General features: G+C 41.0%; 1 protein-coding gene across 1 annotated transcript in view; it reads left to right on the top strand.

Annotated features, from left to right (window-relative positions):
- Positions 1-15,418, top strand: part of EFCAB2 (EF-hand calcium binding domain 2) — a 134,621-nt gene extending 119,203 nt beyond the window's left edge. Inside the window, exons 5-8 of the mRNA XM_026455123.2 lie at positions 9,840-9,919; positions 11,020-11,062; positions 11,199-11,265; positions 14,808-15,418. Coding sequence (XP_026310908.1) covers positions 9,840-9,919; positions 11,020-11,062; positions 11,199-11,265; positions 14,808-14,923 — 306 coding nt within the window. The 3' untranslated portion in view covers positions 14,924-15,418. The remainder of the gene's footprint in view (positions 1-9,839; positions 9,920-11,019; positions 11,063-11,198; positions 11,266-14,807) is intronic.
- Positions 15,419-19,342: the final 3,924 nt, after the last annotated feature.

The following is a 19,342-nucleotide window of genomic DNA, read 5'->3' as shown; positions in this document are numbered from 1 at the left end:
TTACGGCCACACGAACACCTGCACACGGATGCTCACAGCAGCTTCATTCATAATTGGCAAAACTTGGAAGCAACCAGATGTCCTTTAGTAGGTGAATGAATAAATCAGCTGTGGTACATCCAGACAATGGAAAATTATTCAGCACTAAAATGAGTCATCAAGCCATGAAAATACATGGAAGAAACCTTTTTTATTTCTTTTTTGAGACAGGGTCTCACTCTGTCACCTAGGCTGGAGTGCCAGTTCTCCCACCTCAGCTTTCCAAGTAGCTGGGGTTACAGGCACATGCCATGCCCAGCTAATTTTTTAAATTTTTGTAGAGATGGGCTTTTGCCATGTTGCCAAGCTGATCTCAAACTCCTGGCCTCAAGTGAGCCTCCCATCTTGGCCTCCCAAAGCACTGGGATTACAAGCATGAGCCCCCACAGCTGGCCTCAGAGGAGTTTGAGGGCAGTGAAACTCCTTTGTGTGATACCATCATGGTGGAGACTTGTTGTTATGCATTTGTCCAAACCCATTGAATGTACAACACCAAGAGTGATATGGTTTGAATATTTGCCCCTGCCCAAATCTCATGTTAAAATGTAATCCTCAGTGTCAGAGATGGGACCTGGTGGGAGGTGTTTGAATCACGGGCGAAGATCCCTCATGTATGGCTTGGGTCATCCCCTTGGTGATAAATGACTTCACATAAGCTCTGAGTTCACACAAGCTCTGGTCATTTAAAACTGCGTGGCTCCTCCCTCCGCACTCTCTCTCTCGCTCCTGTTCTGGCCTTGTGATGTGCCTGTTGTCCCTTCACCTTCCACCGTGACTGGAAGCTTCCTGAGGCCTCCCAAGAAACCAAGCAGATGCCAGCACCATGCTTCCTGTACAGCCTGCACAACTGTGAGCCAATTAAACCTCTTTTCTTTATAAATTACCCAGTTTCAAGTGTTCATAGCAATACAAGAATAGCCTAATACAAAGAATGAAGCCTAATGTAAACTATGAACTTTGGGTAATAAAGAGATATCAATGTAGTTTTATTTATTTATTTATTTTTGAGACAGAATCTCACTCTGTTGCCCAGGCTGGAGTGTAGTGGCGTGATCTTGGTTCACTGCAACCTCTGCCTCCCAGGTTCAAATGTTCCTCCTGTCTCAGCCTCCCGAGTAGCTGGGATTACAGGCATGCACAACCACACCCAGCTAATTTTTGTACTTTTAGTAGAGATGTGGTTTCACCATGTTGGCCAGGCTGGTCTCAAACTGCTGGCCTCAGGTAATCTGACCACCTCGGCCTCCCAAAGTGCTGGGATTACAGGCCTGAGCTACTGCACCTGGCCAGCTTCATTAATTTTTAACATATATGCCACTGTGGTGGGGATGCTGATTGTAGGGGAGGCTGGGCATGGGGAGAGCAACCCAGGGGAGGGGGTGTGGTATGTGGGAACTGTCTGGACATTCTACTCAATTTTCCTGTGAACCTAAAACTGCTCTTACCAATCTCAAGTTTGTTAATTAAAAAAAAAGACTAATGGCTTGATAAGATGTTCACAGTGTGTTAAGTAAAAAAAATAAAATAAATAAATAAAAAGAGGCTAGAATTCTATTTCTTGCTAAAAAATATATATACGTTATATATAATACATACACAAATATAATATGTGGATATAGCATTGTATTAATAAACATAAAACTAAAACACAGCTCTCCAGCACTGTATATACAGAAGGGATCTATACATGACAGGATCAAATCCCAGAGTGATTTGTATTCTTTGTGCTCTTCTGTGTTTTTCACTGTTCCACAAAGAACATGTATTATTATTATCTCTGTAACAAGAACAAGAAGAAAAGAAAACTGCATTGTATCATTCAAAAAGTTGTCTAGTGGTCACAAAGACACTATTGAAGATGCATGTGGAAAGTTTGAATGAAGTTGGTTTTTGCAATGTAAAAATAAAGAGCGATATTTTTAAATTAACGTTGTTACATACGTGATCTTAAATATGTCTGTGGACGTGTAAAGTTTATATATTTAACTTGACCAAAACTCCTTTAGGGGATTTTCTCATTAAGGAAAGGAGGCTCACTTTTTTTCATCACTATATTCAGATATTTACTGTGTTAACCACTGCTCCTTTGCTTAAATTAATTGCAACCCAGAATAAAGCTTTTCCTCCAATTATATCGCAACACAGCTTTCCATCATTGTTTTTGGTCTGAGTGGGGTTGAAGAGTACATTAGTGAGGTGACTGTTCCAACACCTGCTGCCTTATCAAATACAAAAAAACTCTACTTGGCGTGGGGAGCGTCACTCACAGTTCAGTAGAGAAACTGGAGCTGAAGAGGATGAAACAATTAGTGTAGCTGGCGCCCCTGAAGCCCCACCCTCAGAGGATTCAAACAGGGAAATTAATGGCCTGACAGGCACTGATGCAACCTTTCCCCGTCTCTTCAAATTGGAGAAACTCTCAGTTGGAAGGGACCTTACTAAGTACCGGATTTAGCCACCTGTTGATTCTTAGAATCTCTGATGATTCATCTATTTTTAACACTTGCACTGAAATAGGCAAGGAATTTATAACCCAGAAGGCGCGTGTAGTCTCATGGTTGCACAACAGCCTCTGGAATCTTTAGAATAAATAATTTTTCCAAAGTAAGTGGCTTTAAAATTTTTTCTTTGTAAATACAACATTTTTGGTAAATGCCAATTTTTGTGATTTTATTTTATTCAAGGTAAAGAAATATTTCCTAAATTGTGTTTATGTTTTGGTTTTGAAACATAGTTTATGTCAAAATTTGTATATATACTATTTAGAGCCTAATGTGAACTATCTCATGGTTTTTATATTTTTTACTACAAATAGTTTTTAAAAATTCGCATGTATATCTCATTTGGTGACCTAGAGCTAGTTGAACTGTAGATGCTTTATAAACCATCTTAACTACTGACATTATCTTGTTTTTTGTGAAGCATGAAATAGTTCAGTTTATTGACTGATTGTTGTGTCACTGGGGAAAAATGAATTTTCACGGTGTGTTTTATTATATTGTGCCTATTCAGTGGGTTCAGCATTAAAATAAATAATGCTGTTCTGAGAAAAGAGATGGCCTGATGATTTCTTGATGGAAATGGAAGAACTCCAGGCTGTGATCCCATCAAAACACCTGACTGACTCTGACGCCCTCAGATAGGCACTTAACCTCTCCGTGCCTGTATTTCCTCAAATCCAAAATGGATTAAGAAAATTGATTTAGACCAAAGTAGAGTGAGAAGCACAGTATTTGCCACATGCTTTGAGGCTGAGATAAATGTTCATACTATTAAAAAGTCCCCCCATATTTATTGAGATTGCTCCATACTGGGGAAGAGGGAGCGGAGAGACGGCGGCGTGCCCGAAGGCACTGTGTTAGCCTCCAGCATTTGGGCCCCTTTGTGTGGCAATGAAGGCAGTATATTTTCTTCAGGTCACCTACTCCACCTTAGTTCTTTGGAGAGGAGAAGCCAGGTGTATCAGGGCCTTGGTTTTCCAGGTGAGCATCTGCTGGCACACTATGAAGATGAATTCCCTGCACATGGTACTTTTAGCAGGCTACACTTGAGGGGTCTTCCGGCGGAGACATTTTTCCTTTACATTCATAAATGCTGCCTGGGTTACTTTTAAATTACTGCTCCACATTGGCCCTTCTCTTAGAAGAAACAAACTAGATTTAACTTACTTTGTCTCATTCATGTTTGCAGTAACAGGATGGATGTATTTTGTGAGTTTCTTCTGTCTTTTGAAGGGAGGGATGTGGAGTTTGGTGGATATTTGTTACTCTCGCCTTTTTTTCAGTCCAAAGAGGCCATGTGGGGAAACAGCAGAGGTGGAAGCATCACTGCTAACCCACATACCCTGTCCTCTAGACATGGGATGAGGCAACAAGGGGTGAGGGAGAAGGTATTAAATGTGCCTAGCAATTCCATACATTATCATATTGAATTGCCACATTCCATGTGGCGTTTTACGGATAGGTGACAGAGGCAAACGTCTGTATAAACAGGTGGGTCTACATGGTGGGTCAGTGAGGATGTGCCTGAAATTTCAGCACCGGTGATTGAGTCTTTTAGGAAAAAGTGTCATTACATGTCATAGAACCAGAAGTGTGTACACTGCTGGTAGAAATCATCATCATCATCGATCATCATCATCGACTCTCACAGTTCACAGAGCACCTTCGTATCTCATGGAACATCATCATCATCATCGACTCTCAGTTCACAAAGCACCTTCATATCTCATGGAGCATCATCATCATCATCGACTCTCACAGTTCACAAAGCACCTTCATATCTCATGGAACATTGTCATCATCGTCATCATCATCTACTCTCACAGTTCACAAAGCACCTTTGTATCTCATGGAACCTTCACAACCATCCTGTAGGTTACTGTTCCCCCTGTATTAGACATGAGCATGCTGAAGCTAGAGGATGAATTTTAATAACATTCTTAACTATTATTGGTTTAACATGGGGAATATATTGTGATTTTTCTCTATAAGAAAGGTAATGTCTTTTTAAATTATTTATCTATATATTTGCTTTTCATACCTAGTCCTGTAGAATCTATTTTTTAAAAAAGATTCTGACCAATACAGAAAGAAGTCAAGTGAATTTTCCCAACACGACTTTGATTTAAGTGAAGAAATGCAATGACTTTGTAGTCTTTTCATACATGTCTGATATAATATACGGAATCTTTCTTGAATTCATTTCAGTATAATTGAGTTTTCTCCTGGAGAAAATAGGTTCAGATTGCACCATTTTTTTCTGCACTTCTGCATCAACTCTGTGAGATACAGTTTTTTTTTTTTTTCTTGAGACAGAATTTTGCTCTGAAGTGGAGTCGTGTGATCTAGGCTCACTGCACCCTCCATCTCCTGGGTTCAAGAGATCCTCCTGCCTTAGCCTCCTGAGTAGCGGGGACCACAGGTGTGCACCACCATGCCCAGCTAATTTTTGTGTTTTTAGTATAGATGGGATTTTGCCATGTTGGCCAGGATGGTCTCAAACTCCTGACCTCAGGAGATCCACCCACCTTGGCTTCCCGAAGTGCTGGGATTACAGGTGTGAAATACAGTTCTGAATTCTCAGTATCTACTCTGCTTGATGATAGTGATTCAAACTTGATCAGACTTCTGCTTGATGATAGTGATTCAAAGTCTTTGGATAAAAATATATCATATATATTTAGAATATATGTTAGTTATAATGTTTGCCAGAGCCGCTTTGATAGTGTACCACACAGAGTGGCTTAAACAATAGAAATGTATTGTCTCACAGTTCTCAAGGCTGAAAGTTTAAGATCAAGGTATCAGCATGATTAAACATCTACCCTATACTTCTTGTTCTTTTTTATGACATTGGAATATACCATATTTGAAAAATGCAGTTTAGAAAAACTAATGGAATCCAAAAAAGTTTGGAGTTTAGTGACTAATAATAAATTAATACTGATTCATTAGTTATGACAAGTGTGCCATAATGTAAGAGTTAATGATAGATGAATTATATCACAAATGAAATTACAAATTATGTTACAAAGCAATAGTAGTCAAAACAGTGTGGTACTGGCATAAAAACAGTCATATAGACTGTTGGAACAGAATAGAAAGCCTATAAATGAAGCCATGCATAAATGGTCAGCTAATCCTCAGCAAGAGTGCCAAGAATACACCATAGGGAAAGGATAATGTCTTCAGTAAATGGTGATAGGAAAACTGTTATTTACATGAAGAAGAATGAAATTGGATCCTTATCTCACACCATACACAAAAATCAACTCAAGCTGTATCAAAGATTTAAATGTAAGACTTGGAGCCATAAAACTAGAAGAAAACATAGGGAAAATGCTCTTTGACATTGGTCTGGGCAATGATTTTTTGGATATGATACCAAAAGCACAGGCAACAAAAGCAAAAATAAACAAGTGGGACTACGTCAAACTAAAAAGTTCCTGCATGCAAAAGAAACAAGCAGCAAAATGTAAAGGCAACCTATGGAATGGGAGAAAATATTGCAAACCATACATTTGATAAGGGGTTAATATTCCAACACATATAAGGAACTCAGACAACTCAGTTGCAAAAACAAAAACGACCTAATTTTTAAAAAAAATGGAAAAAAGGACCTGACATTTTTTCAAAGGAGACATACAAATGTCCAACAGGTATATGAACATCATTGTTCATCAAGGAAATGCAAACCAAAATCACAATGAGATATCACCTCGCACCTGTTATAATGGCTACTGTCAAAAAGACAAAAGTGTTGATGAGGGTGTGGAGAAAAAGGAACCTCTTGGTGGGAATGTAAATTGGCACAGACACTATGGAAAACACTATGGAGGTTTCTCAAGAAACTAAAAATAGAATTACCATATCATCCAACAATCCCACTTCTGGGTATAAATCCCAAAAGAAATAAAATCAGAATCTCTAAGAGCTAGCTGTATTGCCATGTTTATTGCAGCATTATTCACAGTAACTAAGATATGGAAACAACATATCTGTAGACAAATGAGTGGATAAACAAAAGGTGTGTATATATGTACATATGTAACGGAATATTATTCAGCCTTAAAAAAGGAGGTCCTGCTATTTGCAACAACATGGATAAACTTGGAGGACATTATGCTAAGTGAAATAAGCTAGACACAGAAAGACAAATACTGCATGATCTCTGTTACATTTTCAAAAGTCAAGCTCATGGAAACAGAATAGATGGATAGTTAACCAGACGTGAGGGTAGGGGAGATGGGAAAATGTTGGTCAAAGGGTACAAGCTTTCAGTGATAAGAAAAACAATTTCTGATGTACAGCGTGGTGACTGTGGTTAATAATTATTCTATACTTGAAATTTACTAAGAGAGTAGATCGCAAGTGTTCTCCCCACACATACAAAAAAGGTAACTAGTGAGTCGATGGATATGTTAATAAGCCTGTGTGGTAATCATTTCACAAAGTGTATGTATGTCAAAACGTCGTGTGGTACACCTTCAATATATGCAATTTTTATTTGTCCATCATACCTCAATAAGACTGGAAAAAAAATAGAGGAAACTGAGTGACAGGTATATGGGAACTCTGTATTGTATTTGGAACTTTTCTGTATATCTAAAGCTATTCTAAAATCAAAAGATTATTCAAATATAAACATCCTTTTATAATATAAAATAGTGTCTATATTAAACATTCCATGAATGCTGTACTTGGAATTATTATGTAATTATATTGTTTTTAATGCCATTGCTTATACATGTTTTTGTGCTGAAGAACAAATTGGATATGGCCTCTAGAGGACAGTGTTGGGTCATAGAAAGATGTTAATTTCTGCCCAAGTTGAAGATGGTCATAACCATTTTTCTTCTTATTTTCTAACCACAAGGCCTGTTTATTCATTGTCCCTCTTTAAAAACAACAATAACAAAGAACATTTATGACTTGTCTGCTATTCTGACTAGTTGGCTGTTTTGTTTTAACTTATTTTCGTGTAATTTTGGTTCCACAAAGATCTATTAGGCAAGAAAGAATCTGCGGAGTTTGCACCATAATGTTCACATCCCTGAGGGTTTGTGAAAGTCGTGAGGGAACCTGGGGAAGCGATATGAGGCATGTATTATGTGTCATTTGTGAGTTCTTCCCTGATGGAGATGGAATTATAGAGTTGAACTTCCTTTGGAACAACAAACAACAGTTTGTAGCTTGATCAGGGTGCATGTAAGCTAAAAAGGGGTTTTGATCTTTTGAAGGTTAAGACCGCTGCTCTACAGTGGTTTGTTGGTGGTGGGAGGAAATGAAGAAAACCATTGCTCTCGCTTCTGGAGCACATTTCTGGAGTAACCAGAATAGCAGCTCAACATTTTAATTTTAAAATTCCCCTTTGGAGATAACCTCATGAGATTGGCATTGTATTTGTCTGCGGCTCCTGAGTAGGGAGTTGCAGAGTGCTACTCAAGCGCATCAGAGCCATGTGAACGTTAATTTGCAAAATGCTCGCCTTGGACCTAGAGGCAACTGATGACAATTGTTCATGAATAGATGGACTCAGAAATCCTGAAACACACAATTCTGTCACTGAATGCATTGCATTTTCTGTTGAGAGTGGAGTCTGATGGTTCCACCATGCTAGGTGTGAATCTAGTATAAACATGAAAAAATAGGAGTCATTTGGATGATGATGTGTTCCACTGAGCAGGAACCTATAGTTTTTCGTTTGCTTGTTTGTTTTTGCTCAAAGAATAAATCTGTCCTAAGCTCATCTGCTGAATTGGGATCTATGAGCCTTTTAATAGGATTTTTGAAAGGGAGTGGAAAATTTACAGCTCCTTATAGATAGCCTGACATCAAAGTTAAGGTCAATGGTGTTTTGTTCAGCCACTCCATCTAAGTTGAACCCACGGGCAGGGATCTGTTTCGTTCTCATTTAATAGTGCTAAGTGCCAAACATTCTCTTTCTCAGGTATAGTCTTCTAACCTCGTGGTGGTGTGACAAAGTTCTATTTACCATGTAGGTACTTAATACATATGATGATGATTTAAGATGTAGTTGGTCCTTGAGATGGTGATTGGTCCCCTAACCTGGTGCCTCATTCAGGGTTCCTTATCTCAGGGAAAAGCATGACCTTATCTCAGTGGTATAAGTCAGAATCTTGGGAGTCATCCTTGAATCCTCTGTTTTTTCCATCCTTATTCATAATGAATGCAGGACCAGGTCCTATCAATTTCACTTCTTAAAATATTTTTTGAAGCCATCCATTTCCTTCTCGATGGCCGTCACTCCAATCTACGCCTTTGTCATATCTGCTTGAACTACCAAAGAAGCTGCCTCACCCTCAACCAGTGTCTTCTTTCAAAACCTGCATCTATGAGACCGTCACTGATTTCCCATTGTTCTTAGGCTAGCAACCTTATCACTGTCATGGACAAGAAGGCCCTGCCGTCTTGCCCCTGTCTCTCTTCCTAGCCTTGTCTTGAAGCCTTCTCCCTGCCCCTTGTACTCCAGCCTCCTAGCCTCCAATGTGTCGGCGCGGAGTCTCAGCATATTCAGTTTCCTCTAGGTGACTGTCTCTCCCCTGCTGTCTCTGTCTCATCACCTTCTACTCATCCTTTCTAAGTCAGCTGGAGTGTTATTTCCTCATGGATGACTTCCCTGGTCTCCTGGTCTAAGAAGTGTCCTTCCCTCCCTCCCTCCCTCCCTCCCTTCCTTTCTTTATTTTTTGAGATGGAGTCTCGCTCTGTTGCCCAGACTGGAGTACAGTGGTGCGATCTCGGCTCACTGCAACCTCCACCTCCCGTGTTCAAGTGGTTTTCCTGCCTCAGCCTCCCGTGTAGCTGGGATTACAGGTGTGCACCACTACGTCCATATAATTTGTGTATTTTTAGAAGAGATGGGGTTTCACCATGTTGGCCAGGATGGTCTCGAACTCCTGACCTCAAGTGATCCACCTGCCTTGGCCTCCCCAAGTGCTGGAGTTACAGGCGTGAGCCACAACGCCCGGCCAAGTGTTCTTTATTGACTATTCTTACAGACCCATGCTCCTTCCCCTCATTGTGCTTACATCAGTTCACAGTGGATTTGTGTTGCGTTTCTTGATTAATGTCTGTCTCCCTTATCAGAGTATCAGCTGTGTTCAAGTTGAATGATGAAGAGAAATCTTAAAGAACTAAAGTACCAGCTCTGTGAGCAGGGGTCATGCCCAGCGTGCTCACCATCCAGGGTCTCCAGCACTTGTTACAGTGCTTGGAAAAAGTGGTTGCTGAATACATTTGTTGAATGAATAAATGGCTGTTTACTTATTGAATGTTTAGGTAGAAGAAGAAGAACCCACTGGATACATTCGATTTGAAAAATTTCTTCCGGTGATGACGGAAATACTACTAGAAAGGAGGTAAGTAAGTAAATGCGATTGTTAAGGCAAAGTAATGATCTGAATTATGAATCCATTCATTTCAGGACGCTTGACTTTTTCACTTTGTATATTACACTCAACCGGTGTATCTTAAGGTGGCCTCCCTCTAACCTTTCAAGATACTTCTGAACTGCCAGTTGGTACATGCTTAGAAATATCAACCACATTAGTGTTATCCTAAGCAAAGCATAATTAGAGGGTAAATAAGCTACAAAAATCGTAAATCAACATTCTTATTATATTCTGTTTTGAATTATCAGTGATAAATAAGAATCCTAATATTTTGCTAGCAAAAATATAGCATTAGCTTATGATAGTTCATTCATCGTAGAAGTCTTATGCCCAGATAAATTGATTTCCAAAAAGCGAATAGATAACTTCAAACATGTCAGTGATTTGGCCCTAAGTATTTCCTGTGGGGCTGAGGTATTTCAACTTTCATATCCAGAAATCCAAAAAGATTTCAGTGAGGCGAGTATTCTCATCCCAATATATCAGCAGCTTTTATTTTATTTTATTTTTTTGAGAGAGAGTTTCACTCTTGTCACCCAGGCTGGAGTGCAGTGGCACCATCTTGGCTCACTGCAACCTCTGCCTCCTGGGTTCAAGCGATTCTCCTGCCTCAGCCTCCCGAGTAGCTGAGATTACAGGCGCATGTACGCCACCACGCCTGGCTAATTTTTGTATTTTTAGTAGGGACAGGGTTTCATTATGTTGGCCAGTCTGGTCTCGAACTCCTGACCTCAGGTGATCTGCCCACCTTGGCCTCCCAAAGTGCTGGGATTACAGGCGTGAGCCACTGCGCCCAGCCCTGTTTTGTTTTATGTGGTCATTTATTACAGGGGTCCCCAACCACCAGGCCAGGGACTGGTTGCACGCTTCTTAAGAGAATCTAATGCCTGATGATCTGAGATGGAGCAGTTTCATCCACAACCCATCCCTCCCCCTCCCTGGTCTGTGGAAGAATTGTCTTTGGTGAAACTGGTCCCTGGTGCCAAAAAGGTTGGAGACTGCTGATTTATTATATAGAGACTGCAGTAAATACTGTGGCATTTACTCATTTTATTGCATAATTATAGATACAGACCAATTCCAGAAGATGTCCTTCTTCGAGCTTTTGAGGTATGTAAACTCCAGCTTATATACATATACATATATAAATACATATATTTATATACACGTGTATATGAAAAATTCATCATGTAGAACTTAATTCACCAAATGAAAAAATATGTATCTATCTTTTCTTTTCCCCTAGGTTTTAGATTCAGCTAAACGTGGGTTTCTTACTAAGGACGAACTGATCAAGTATATGACTGAAGAAGGTAAGCATGATTCATGACTTATCACAATGACTTATGTGAGGAATTAATAATTTGTTAACAGTTATGCGAAAGTTATAGGGGATACTTTAAAATCAGTTGTTCTGGTTAAAAAGTTATTTACTGTTCCTACTATTTTGGCTTGGGGATGGTTTCTGTTCTGTGGGGGTTAAGAAGACAAAGAGTAGGGAAAGGGGAGATCGGTTGTTGTCTCGTAGGATTTTGTGAAGCATAGTGATTACTTCTATCATTTCAGGCATAATTTCAGAGCATTTCCAGAATAAAAGATATGCCATCTGGAAAACATGAACTATCAATCACTGTAAATGAAGGCCTCCTCCTAGATTGAAGATTTGAATAGAAGTATATAAAAATTCCCTGTTTTTTTTTTTTGAGACAGAGTCTCACTCTCTTGCCTAGGCTGGAGTGCAGTGGCGCGATCTCAGCTCATTGCAACCTCTGCCTCCTGGGTTCAAGTGATTCTCCTGCCTCAGCCTCCTGAGTAGCTGGGATTACAAGCACGGGCCACCATGCCCAGCTAATTACAAGCACGGGCCACCATGCCCATGCTCTACTAATAACCCAGTAGACATGGGTTTCACCATGTTGGCCATGCTGGTCTCGAACTCCTGACCTCAGGTGATCCATCCATCTTGGCCTCCCACAGTGCTGGTAAAATTTCCTTTTTAAAGAGCTTTTCTGTCGGTGAAGTTACAGCTAATGTAACCTCAACTGAATACTGAGGTCATTTTTTAACACTAAACATTTCCTTTTTTAATGTTAATTGAACCATATATATTTGTTTCGATCATGGCCCATCATACATATATGCATACGCACACACGTAAAACCTGCACACTCACATATATGCCAACGTATTTCCTTTAGGAATTCTCTCTGCTAGGCTGATGTGTAACGTTGTTTACCCTGAAGGTCAGTAGCCTGATGGACAGTCTCCTGAAGCCAGCCTCATATTGGTCACCTTGCCTTCTCCCATACAGAGCTAGAGCTCCCTGGTTCACACATTGAGTCCTGAATGACTCAGTTGCTAATCACTTGTGACAGAATCAAAAGTGCAAGTAATTTGGAGTAGGGAAGACTAAGACTGCATCTACACGCATGACTGGTTTGACCATCCCAACTTGATCCACCTTTAGACGGAGTACAGGGAGTGAGGGTAAGAATGCCACGACCATCAGAGCTGCCACCCAAGAACTCTTATGCTGTTGTTAAAATTATCTTAGGGATTAATTGTGATGGGGATGTTACAACTTTCAAAGCAGCAGCTTCTTAATCCTAAGGATTAGTTTAAAGAAAGTAAATCCTAGGTTATGTATTAGGCAACATGAGTTTAGTCAAAATGGCCCAAACAGTTAGCTTTTCCTACTGTTGTGTGCCTACTGTACGTTTAGGATTTAGTCAGTGTAGTAAGGTATAATGATACTGAAATCTACTTCCTCTCTCAAGGATATTACAATCTTATTGGGGAGATAAAACTAACATAAAATAATTCACAATACAAGACAACAGAAAAATCAATATCAGAAGATCAACCAGGGCCGGACCAGCCTGGAAAGCTTGGTCTGGGAAGACTTAAAGAAAAAATAGTTTTTTTGAGAGGGTAGAATGTATATGGTTAAGTTGAGGGCAGAGGTAAACTCTGGTGCGTTTTAATTCCCTCACACACGGTAGATCTCAACAAATGTTTGTTGAATGAATGAGTGAATGAGTAGATGATAAAGACCAGGTGAAGGGGCTAATGTATGTAAAACAGTCTGAACAAAAATTGGGAGGTAGGAATGAACATGCTATTTCAGAGAGAAAATAAGCCTAGCTGGCCCAGAGGGTAATGTTGGCAAACAGCAGGAAATTAACTTCAGTAGATTTACTGGGACTAAATTGTGGAGTCCCAGGCTCAGGAGTTTGGAATTCACCTGTGGGCACTGGAGAAGTATTATAGGCTTTTAAGCAGATGAGTCACATGGTGTATGAGTGATTGTGAGAAGGTTTTTCTGGTGCTGGTTGGTTTGTTAGATGCATGAGAAAGAGGTTGGACTAGGGAGGCCAGTTAAAAGGTTATTTCGGCATTCTGAAGGCACCCAAATAAAGGCCTGACCTGGCAGCAGAAATGGCAATGGGGAGAAGGGATTGGTACAGTAGGACTGTCTACGGCAGGATCCAGGGGTCACGGTGAGTAACAGAGTGTAGGTGACAAGGATGAGAGCCGAATCAAAAGTAACATCAAGGCTCTGCCCTCAATGACAAGTATTATGGTAACACTACTGACTAAAACAGAAAAATCAGAACAGACTGCAGTGTAGACAGAGATGGTGCAATCACGTGGTTTACTTGGAGGTACTGTGTGATAATTTCAAAAATGATATGTTTACAGAGAGTTCATGGTACTTAAAGATCAACTATTGAGTATCTCAGTGGACCAAGCATAGGACAGGTATTTGCAAGTAAGAATATATATGGTTTCAATTATTCATTCAAAAAGTGTTATTACAAACCTTCTACATATATGAACCAATATGTTTGGAAGTAATATGTAAGATGTAAATTACTATACAAATCTAAGTTATGATTTAATATAACGGACCTATCAGCTAAGTGTAATAGCAGTTGACTAGTTTGGTAAAATAGGTGCTTAAGAATTGCTACTTTGAGAGTCTCAGAATTCTACAAATTGTTTTTAAGTAAATTTGTGCTACATAGCAATATAGATTCAAGTTACTTGCACGCTCTTCACAATATCCACAAAGTATCAGCTAGTTTGAGAATATGCATTCTTACAGCCCAGGATGTCATATGATAAACAAAATAAATCACATTGAATCAAGTTCCTACAAGATAGAAGTCCCTAAGTGTCCAGGAATGTGTATTGCATCAGACAGTGTTTAGCAGGAGGGAAGAGCTCAGAACAGTTTTTTAAACAAACACTTACATGTTGCTGCTCATATGCCAGGTACTGTTGTACATCCCATTCAAATCATAACCCATTTCATCCTCATGACATCCCTGTGATAGGTAGTGTCATTATCACCTCCATTTTATAGACAGGTAAACTAAGGTGTGGGGCAGTTAAGTGACTTGCTCAAGACCTTAGAGCGAGTAAGAGGCAGCCAGCATGTGAATCCAAACTTGTGCTTTAACCATCGGCTATTTTCCTTCCATCTTTCATCAAATACTGGGGCGTCAAGTTGATCCTCTGGTAATTTCAAAAGTTTTCATCTAAATAAATAACCTTGTTCGTGATATCTGTGTGTCTTCCTACTGTTTTGCCTGAAATGACGCGTTCTGGAGGTTGCTTGATCTATGACGTCTGCAGGCTAAAAGAAGTCCAGAATCTGCCAGGGTGTACAATAGCCTTCTCTTTGAACCTCTGGACTGTCGTGATATCCTGGCTCTGCAGCTCCAGGGAGCGTAACTAGTGACATTGTGGGAGTTTGTGGGGCTCCATGGCTGTTAAGCTGACTAGTGGAAAGAGAAAGGAAAAAATCAGATGATCATAAATGATAAATTTTCCTTTTTGTCTCTCTGAGGTGAGCCTTTTTCTCAAGAGGAAATGGAAGAAATGTTGTCTGCTGCAATTGATCCAGAATCAAATTCAATTCATTACAAGGACTATATAACAATGATGGTGATAGATGAAAATTAAATGTTCTAAAGATAATTTCTAGTTGAAAGGACAATTTTAGAAATTGTTTCTCCTTGTTAATTTCACATCTAAGATAAGAGAATCTAAGGAATCTTAGGATTCCTGTATGTGATATTTAATACCTTGTGACATAACTATTTTAAGATACTTTGTTTTTAAAGATGATCATAACACTTTAAAACAAATTTAGTATATCTAGCCTTACAGAATGATAAATTACTATTTATTTAAAAACTATTCTTAAAACATTTTAACATTAGAATTGCTATTTTATGTAATAAAACTCAAGTAACCTTCAAATTAATTAAGCTGACAAAATGAAAATGACTGTAATGACCCAAGGTTTGGCATATAAAGATCTTAAGAGGGGGCAGAATGACCAACGATTGACAGTGAGTAGCAATATAATGAAGGCTTCCTTTTTCAACAATAACAAACGCTTCATCAATCTGAGTGTGGAAGGAGATTTATCAAAATAAATATTAATTGATTTTTTATGAGTGCCAATTACGAACGTTATTTGGGATTGTAATAACTGAGTGTAAACATTTATATTTGCTGAGCCAGCATGTCACCATTTATGGAGTAGCTAAAGGAGTTGAGATCATTGAAACTAAAGAAAAGAAGGCTGAGTGGAAATTGATAGTGTAAGGTAGTGGCAGTTCTCTCTGTCTTTAGAATTGTCACCTACTCGATGTATCTGTCATGGGAATATTGTCCTGAATACTGAGTAAGAATGCTGAGAAGTGTTACGGTGTGCAGATGTGCAGCTCCTGAAAGAGCAGAACGGAGTGACAGGGACGCCTCTGAGCACAAGCAGCCACAAAGAAAAAATGGTCACTATATGGCAACTTACAAGCAAAGGGGAAGATAAGGTAAAGGAGAATGAACAATTTTCCCAACTTAGATATTGTTTTATAACAACACACACACACACACACACAGATCTCTATTAAAGATGGCTTTACCACTGTATGTGTGTATCTACATAGATGTAAACACTTCAAGCTGCTGGGAGCCTTCCCCAGGCATGCTGTCTTGCCCCCGAAAGACGTGGCCACTACCAAGAGACTGTCCCTGTTCGTTCATTCATGACACATTGAATGAGTATCATGAGATGATGTGCTAGGAACCAGAGTCCCTACTGAGTCCAGGCCACAGTTCAGTGCAGGAAGCCTGCAAGTCCATCGGCAGCCACCTTTCAGACAGGCGCACGTTCAGGGTACCGTGTGGAAGCACAGAAGAGGGGCAGCTACTCGGCCTTGCAGGGAGGCAGCTTTCTGGGAGATGAAAGGTGCTAGTGAGCAGAGAAGGCTCTCCAGGACAGGAAGCACCTGAGTTTAAAATGAGAAGTTAGTAAGTGGGCGGCGGGGCACAGGGCATTTCAGCAGGTGAGCGGCAAGTCCAAAAACCCTAGAGGTGTCATGAAACATGGAACCACCTGGGAATTGAAAGCAGCTCAGTAGGTTTGGAAGGTAGGAGATTTGGGGGGTCACGATGAGAGGTGAAACTGGAGCGGTAACCAGGAGCTGTGTCATTAAGAATATCGGGTTAGGTGCTGAGTTAAGGTTTCAGGGTGAGAGTTTGGACTGTATTCTGAAGATCACAGAGAAAGATCATTTGTAAGCAGCAGGGAAAATAGATTTGATAGCTCAAGACTAGAAGTGAGAGCAGTTTGTAGGCTATTTGGTTGGTGGGAGGGGATAGACTGAGAAAAGTCAAGGATGAATCCCAGGTTTCTGGCTCAGACGATGGGTAAAAGTGCCATTCATTCAGATAAGAAATCCAAGGAGCAAGTGGGGCATTGGTGGGCAAAATGGTGAGGCTGGGTACAGACACCTTTGGAGCTCAGCATGTAAGTAGCTTGAAAGGAAAAGAAGAGAGTCCAGAACAAAACCATGGGGAACATCAGCTTGTCCGGGAAGGCAGAGGAAGAGGAGCCGACGAGAGACTGGGGAGGAGAAGCCTGAGGAGAGGGAAAGCTGGAAAGAAGCATCTTGGATGCCGAGATCAGAGAGAATCGCAAGGAGGAGGCAGTGGCCATGCCAGATGTAGTGGAGAGGAGAGGGAAATTAAAGACAGAAAAAACGTCCATTGGTGTTAGCCATGAAGAGTTCACTGAGGGCCTCTCCCAGAGCAGATGTGGGGAAGCAACAGGGTATGGAGTTGAGTGGACTGAGGAAGGAATGGATGTGAGAAGGTTGCAGCCTGGAGGACAAGCTACTCGGCAGTGAAGAGAAGGAAACAGCAGGCTGGGGGAGTGATTTTTGGAAGATGGGCAGATGTAGCAAGTTCATTTCTAGTCCGAGGGCTGAGAGCCCGCAGACGGGGTGAAGGGAGGGGCCGGCTTCCAGAGCAATACAGAGATTTAGGAACAATGAACCAACGCTTGTGGTCCCTACCTCGTGGCCTCTACTGCCTTTTGGAGAGGAAGGTAGTAGGTTATAGAGCTTGAAGAGAATGGTGTAACTTTAGAGTATCTCTTGTGGGAAATGGGAAAAAGAGTTGAGACAGCCCATGTAAGGATTTTCAAGAAACCCTGGAAGATTTTGTGCTCAGGAGCAAAAAAGAAAAGAAAACAGGTAGATTGTTGTACCAGGGTTAAGGCTTTGTCACGTGGGTGAGGTGGAAGGAGCCAAAGGGCGAGGAATCTGCAAGAAAGCAGTTCCGAGGGTGCCCGTGGCTACCATTAGGGAAGGACCCAGGTAGGAGGACTGGCTAACAGATGGGAGGGGTTAGAGGGCTCGGGGCTCTAAAAGGGCAAGTGGCTGGTGTTGGTAGCACGGGGTGGTCTTTCCTACCATTGCTGAGTGATAATACGTTTCCTTTGAAATTTGACTTCACTGCGTTCTTAGCGTGTTTCTTTTCTTCTCCTGTGTTATTATATGAATAAATAGTAAGAGTGGCTGACGTTTGTTGACTGTTCTCTGTGTTGCAGGCACTGTCCTAAGTGCTTGACTTACATGAACTCATTTCATCCTCACATCTACCCACTGGTGTAGGTGCTATTAAGTCATCCCCATTTTGCAGAGGTGGCAATCAAGAAGTTACACAGCGGTAAGGGGCTGTATCAGCTTTTTCTAGGTTATGTTGTGATAACAAAACTCCCAAAGTCAGAGGTTTACAAGAATAAAACTTATTTCTGTTTATGTTCTTTTGTCAGCTGGGGTCGTCTGGGACTCTGCCCTACATGTCTTTGTTCTCCTCATGGCCTGGAGAAGTAGGATGTCCTGCTGGACGTCTGCCCTGCTTTGCCTGGGGTAGTCTCAGACTAACCCATCCCAGTGTCATTATTAACAGGTCTCCTTTGTACTCTTAGAAATGTTCCAGTTTAGATGATTAATATGTGGTCATCCCATTCAAAAAATAGCGAGTGAAAACGATGGCGAGGAATCGTCACTTCTGGAAGGCTTTCTGACAAATAATTCCAGCAGTGGTAACAGTGGAAGACATTTCTTCCTTCTCTAGTTTGCCAAGATCATTTCCCCCCCACCCAGGATTACCTGAGATTTTCCCAAGGTAAAATCCAGATGAGAACTGACGTGCCACTGGCTTGACCGCGCATGTCAGAATCCCCAGCCAGAGATGAGGACGAGCCACATGCCTTCAGGACAGGGCGGGGATGGAGGAGGAGAGGTGTGTGGTGACCCTCAGAACATCAACAGACAGGCTGTTTATGATAGGAACACGCTGCAGCTGGGAAGGTGGGTGGCCGAGATATGAAATACCCTTCAAGGTGGACGCATACCCAGGGGCATATCATTCGGTGGCAGGGGCCGGCACGGACATGCAGCATTGAAGCGAGTGCGAGAGCCTAATGCGCCAACCCAGGCACAGACTTGTTTGGAGCACACAGAACAGCTCTGAGTTAAGTCCTGTAAGCCATTAAAGAAGTACAGCCTGGTGAATGAACCCTAATCTCTTGATGATCCAGTGATGACATCATATTCTCTCTCCGAGGAGACGCTGTCGTGTGCAGAAGGCAGTAGAGGAAGGTTGCATCGAGATTGCTGCCTCCCCAGGCCCCATCTTCGAGGATTCTTTCAGAAGTTCTGACTGATGTTCAGTTTCACATCTTGTCTCAAGGGAATCTTCTCTGTTTAGTGTCATAGAGTTGGCTTTATGGAATGTAATTCATTTTTATCTTTAGCACAAATTTGTCGGTTTCTTTTAAGGCCACCAGAAAGCGCAACATAGACTCCCCACAGAAATCTCATTTTATCTCCTAAGTTGCAGAATAAACGTACCTTGTTTGCAAAGGGAACATTTTTCTTTACACTGAAATCACTTCAATGTGTATTTTGCCTCTTCAGCTCACCGACCTTGCCCTCAGCATCTGATGTAAATCGCCATGCCATTTCCTGACTAGGAGAGTGCTTAGCCTCTTGTGTGGGAAGTTTGCTTACCCTCATGATTCCT

Source organism: Piliocolobus tephrosceles, chromosome 1, assembly GCF_002776525.5.
Source record: "Piliocolobus tephrosceles isolate RC106 chromosome 1, ASM277652v3, whole genome shotgun sequence".
Taxonomy (NCBI): Eukaryota; Metazoa; Chordata; class Mammalia; order Primates; family Cercopithecidae; genus Piliocolobus; species Piliocolobus tephrosceles.
Note: the sequence above shows the minus strand (reverse complement) of the source record. Positions and strands in the feature narration are given on the sequence as shown.